The sequence below is a fragment of the Somniosus microcephalus genome, chromosome 10 (assembly GCF_052327205.1).
Source record: "Somniosus microcephalus isolate GS21.2 chromosome 10, FLI_Smic_1.0, whole genome shotgun sequence".
Lineage (NCBI taxonomy): Eukaryota > Metazoa > Chordata > Chondrichthyes > Squaliformes > Somniosidae > Somniosus > Somniosus microcephalus.
In genome coordinates, this window is record NC_140996.1 from 105,421,502 (window position 1) to 105,426,941 (window position 5,440).

The 5,440-nt window shown below is 45.3% G+C and overlaps 1 protein-coding gene across 2 annotated transcripts; it reads right to left on the minus strand.

Moving 5' to 3' along the window:
* Nucleotides 1-894: 894 nt before the first annotated feature.
* pcdh20 (protocadherin 20) lies at nt 895-5,239 on the minus strand. Of its 2 annotated transcripts, XR_015079715.1 has the most exons (3): nt 5,079-5,239; nt 1,821-4,839; nt 895-1,340 (listed from the first exon to the last, which is right to left on the minus strand). XR_015079715.1 is itself a non-coding variant. In XM_085998662.1 (2 exons), the coding sequence occupies exons 1-2, from the start codon at nt 5,229-5,231 to the stop codon at nt 2,218-2,220; spliced, it is 2,775 nt and encodes a 924-aa protein (XP_085854788.1). In that variant the 5' UTR covers nt 5,232-5,239; the 3' UTR covers nt 895-2,217. The 2 variants fall into 2 exon arrangements, 1 of the variants encoding a protein (XP_085854788.1); XM_085998662.1 differs by having other exon boundaries at nt 895-4,839.
* Between the last annotated feature and the right edge of the window lie 201 nt (nt 5,240-5,440).

Sequence of the window (5,440 nt, forward strand, 5' to 3'; positions counted from 1 at the left end):
CTTCTGACTATGTTTACAAGATTGCTATCAGAGGGAGTCATCCGTTCTGGAAAATACAAAGCTTTCCACTTAAATGACTAAATATGTCTCTGATCCTATCCTATCTGATGCAGTTATACTACACGACCAGTAGTTGTAGTGTGCCTTTAAGACCAGGTCGCACTTGGCTACAACTTGCACACTGCATGCTAGGGCAGAGCTGTGTGCATCTGCATGTTTACTTGCATGTTCAGAGCTCCACACCCCTTCTGGCTATCTTTTAATGTTAGGAGGGAACTGGCAGTAGCCTCTACTTTCTGATAACATTGAAAATGCAATACTAAGTTTGTAAAATATTCAAGAGACCACCCCAGAATTTTGTTAAAAAGCTGGCGACACACCGAACAGACGTTATACTTTACCTGGTGCTAAACTCCAGTGGAGTTTCATACCACTTGGCTTTACTGCATTTGGGAGTTGGATTCGAATCTGACTACTGCCAAAACAGCTTCCTATCAGTGTGAAAGTGCAAGTATAACTGCTTGATAGTCAAAGACCTGAAGGAAAGAAAGTTTACCCATCTGAGTCATTTCCTTTTTAAATTAGTGTCAAAGTAGTTTTGGTTAAAGCCAACACTGAGGCTTATATTGGAAATAAGGGGCTACTCAATATATATTTACAGCACATCGCATAGACGAGAGGTAATTAATACTAAATGCTGACAATATAATTTTGCATTATAAAACAAGTAGTGATTGTTTGGCTTTCTATCAACTGCTCGCTTCTAGTTTCCAGCTGTTTTAAAATACCAAACATGTTTTGATACCATCTCTTAAACACAAAGAAATGAGCCCGAGTGAGAAACTAGTAGTTCTCTGGATGTAAAAATATGAAAAAATAACTTTCATTCTAACCTTTTACACATGGAGTTTTTATTTAATCGAAGTCTTACTTTTATCATTTTAAATAAAAATAAATAGTCATTTACAAAGAATCTTCTTATAGCTGCGTAAACTTATACAAAAATGCTCACAAATTAAGCAATTTACACAAATATTGTTTTGCATAATTTTCTTGTTAAATACAGTTTAAACTCCATTCCCATATTCTAGCTGGATAAAAGGTGAAACAAGACCAATTAATCACCTATTTCAGGTTGCTTGAGTTTTCTGTCCAGTATCAATCTGATCACTCAGTTCAGTAAAGCTCATTTGGTGTCAGAAAGGACTCTTGAAGGGAAAGAAAAATGACATTCATAATGTCCAAAACCCAATACAACATTTGGTGATGTTACGTGTTCACTGTTGCTGCTTTGTCCGATGTATGTAGCTTCACTCAACAGTTTCTGAACTGAAGGTAGCCTGAAATGACAGACAGCAGCTTTATATATATTCATCAAAATAAAACAATGAATTAATGCTTTAAAAAAAAACTTAAATACAACAATCTTGGGCGTTTATAGGTCCTTCTTGAGAAGGGCGAGTCCCCCTCAGTTCCCACCAAGATATTGTTTCAACATTTGGCAGTGAAACAAGAAGCTATCAGGTGCTAAAACTATACATAGAAAAACATATTCACAGGATATATTACAGGAATGCCAGTATAGGACAGGCTTGTTATACCAGCTGACGGTGAACTGTCCTTTCTCGTAGGTTTGTAATCAAATTTGTTTTTCATTTACCAAATGTAAACTTGTGACCCTGACCGTTTTATCCAAGTTATGTTAATAGCTGTGTACAATTTCTTTAATAGTAATTCAAGAGTCATTAAGGTCTGAAAATCTAAGTCATCTCATTATTGAAGCCAAATGCAATTATCAAACATAGATATCATAGTCATACCGTATTATTTTCTGGTTCCTTGGTCAGCCAAAGAAGGAAGCAACGGTTGTCTTGGATCTTTTTTGTTCTTACCCTGGAGTTTGAGGTCCAGCTGTTTTGCTTTGATGAAATGAAGCATTGGGATCAATCACAGATCCAGCTGTGCAAATTTATGCTTTTTAAACAAAATGACAATGTGCAGTTTTGTAAAGAGAACACTAATCTTACTCTACATGGTATAGTTTCGTTTTGTAAACAATATATTAGTTGATTGTTAATCAGATTGGAACTCAGTAACTTATAAATCCTTCATACCACATACATTTGAAACACAAATGTTGATAACTTCAAAGTAGTGTCCAGGTATTACTTGTAAACGATGGGTTGATCATATAATTGATCAGTTGTACCATACCACTTATAGATCTAAATCATTCACTGATTTCTTCTGTAATGTATATGAAGCTATTCTTTTGTTTAATGGGATCTCAACTTCTGCAACACTGTACTCCTTACTTCTGTGCTTCCTTTTTCTAAGTGAAATGTAGCACACCAAAGCAAATACCAAGGTCAATAGCCCAAAGCATAAAGCTGATAGTGCTATCAACACAGTCTGGCATGGGAATATGTCCAGTTCTGTTTGAAAAGGGTCAGTCCTTGTCTCTGGTAGGCTTTCCTCTATTCTGATGTCAGAATCTTTTCTCAGCAGGTTTTCAATGTAGCTCTCATTGCTTAACGTTTCATTGACGAAAAGGTTGACTATAACTGTAGTGTGAAGTGGTTCTGGGTAACCATGATCGCTGACTTTGACTAACAGTCTGTACAATCCATGGTCATTCTTCACCAAAGCCTCATGCAAAGTGATGTTACCGGTGCCTGTGTCAATGACGAAGGTCTCTGGACGGGGTCCTCTATGGCCAATGATGCTGTAAGCAATGACAGCATTCATTCCTGTGTCTTTATCAACAGCATACACTTCAGTAATGGAAGAACCAGGGATCGTGGATGGGAGCACCAGAAGAAAAGAGAGGTTAGACTGAGGGAACAAGACCAAGGGTGGGTTATCATTGACATCTATTAGAAGCACTGTCACTTTAGCAACAGCAGACAGAGCAGGCTCTCCTCCATCCATAGCTTGAACCCAGAGAATGTAAGAGCTCTGCTGTTCCCTGTCCAAGGGGGCATTCGCCATGAGGTTCCCCTTGCCCGTGTCTATGACAAAGTGTTCACTACCATTGAGTATGGATAAGGCCACCCAGCCGTTATTTCCAACATCAGGATCGATAACCCCAATCACACCAATCTCGCTAAAACTTGGGTAGTCTTCGGGAACAAAGAAATTGAAGTCTTTGTTGATGAACCTGGGGCTGTTGTCATTGGTATCAAGGACAGTAAGGAGAACCGTGGCGGTGGATTCTCGGGGTGGAGACCCACCATCTATTGCTCGGATGATGAGTTTATATTTTTCCTGTTCTTCTCTATCTAAGGATGTTGACACTGTCAACCCCCCACTGAATTTATCTAAAACAAAGATGGGAGGCACATTAGGGCCCATAGCGTAAGTTATGGTCCCCATTTCTCCGCTGTCATCATCTGTGGCCTTCACCTTAATGAGGAAGCTATTGGGAGGGTTGTTCTCTTCAATGGTCACTTCAACCAAAGAGTTGGTGAAGATGGGAGAATTGTCGTTCTGATCTATGAGTTGTATCTTGATGTGGGTCCTGAGAGCTAGCCTCTTGGCGTTCTCTGCCACTACAGTCAGTTCGTACTCCTGCTTGACCTCGTAGTCCAAAACCTGAGAAGTTTCCAGCAGATACTCGTCTTGGAAGGTCCGGTAAGGCGCCAGGCGGAAAGGACCTCCTCCTTCCAGGTAACAGCGGACTGTCTCCCGCTTGTCGTGGTCGGTCACTGTGAAGAAGGCGATGGGGGTCCGGGCGGGCTCGGTCTCCTTCAGGTACACCACACCTTCCGACTGGAGAGCGATGTAGCGAGGGGTCACCAGAGGGGGGCTGGAGAGAACATGGACGATGGAGACTTGCACAGCAGCCGTGACCGGAATGCAGCCCGTCCCGGTGGCGAGCACCGTCAGCCGGTGGATCTGGGCAGTCTTCCCCTGGATGGGGGCGGCCAGCCGGATGGTCCCCGAGGTCCTGTCCAGGCTGAAGAGCTGGCGGGAGGTCTTGGGCACCCTGTCCCCGTAAGAATAGACGATGTGAGCGTTGTAGCCCAGGTCCGGGTCGGTGGCTCGCAGCCGAGCCACTTGGCTACCAACGGTGGCGTTGGCGTAAAGGGTGAGGTTGAGCTGAGACTCGGTGAACTCGGGGCAGTTGTCGTTGACATCGGTGACCGAGACGGTGAGAGTGGCGGTGCCGGAGCGGCGGGGAGATCCGCCGTCCTCGGCTATCAAGCTCATCACATAGAGCTCCCGAACTTCCCGGTCCAGGGGCATCTCCAACACCAGCAGAGGCACCGGCTGGCCGCTCCCGTCCTGCTCGCTGGCCAGGGAGAAGCCGGCATAGGCACCGTCCAGCCGGTAGCTCACAACGCCGTTAGTGCCCGGGTCGGAATCCTCGGCGGGAGGCTCCAGCGGGTAACGGGAGCCCGGCTCGGCGTTCTCCACCACAGATACGCCGATGCTGGCGGCCGGGAATCGCGGCGAGTTGTCGTTGACGTCCTCCACCAGGATCCTGATCTTCAGCAGCCTGAAGAGTCTGGGCGGCAGGAGGATGACATCGAGGAGCAGCGAGCACTCCATCTCGGGCTGCTCGGGGCACAGGCTCTCCCGGTCCAGCACCGAGTCCGAAGTGCGTAACTCGCCCGTGTCCCGGTTCAGATCCACGAAGCGCCCGTCCCCGGGCTGCGACGCCAGGTTGTAGGTGACTCCGGGCTCTGCCGAGCCTTCCAACTTAAGGTCGGTGCCCAGGTTCCCGATGAGAGTCCCGCTCGGTAACTCCTCCTTCACTCGGTACACCAGCTCGGACGCCAGGCTGCAGCTTGCAAGGAAAAGTCCCATGAAAAAGATACACGGGAGCATTCCCTGCTGCAAAAAATAAAGAAAAGGATATTAGATCAAAAAGTAACTTAAGGTAGCAAAATGAGTGATTAAATTGATTGCAATACTTCCGCCCACTTAATGCACTGAGGCAAACGCTCAGTTAAGTAGGGAAGTTATTTTAATTGGGGTGAGACAAAAATGTTGCGACTGCAACCTGTCATCCAATTCCTCCTTTGCTTTAGGGCAGTCTAATAGCTCGGTCTGGATTAACGCTTGCTTCTTACCTGGGTCTTTGGATGATTGACTATATACCGGCTCCAGCCCTGATCCATGCTCACTGGGTTCTCAAGGGGTGAGGAGCCCCAGGAACAGCAGCGTTTTGCTATATTGCGCCGGTTGAGTTTACTTGCACGCTGCTCTCCTCCCGTGCTTCTCATTTTCCGGATTAGTGAATGGGAAACTGATGCTGCTCGTCATTCGTCGCCACGCCCACTCTTATATGCAAATATTTCTCACATCAACCCGTGGGCTTTTCAATAGTTCAGCCAATGTCTGCAGGACTGAAACATGTAGCTTGACGTACATGACACAGTTTCTATGTAGTTTTACTATCAAACTACATAGGGACAGTAAAACTAATTAGGAA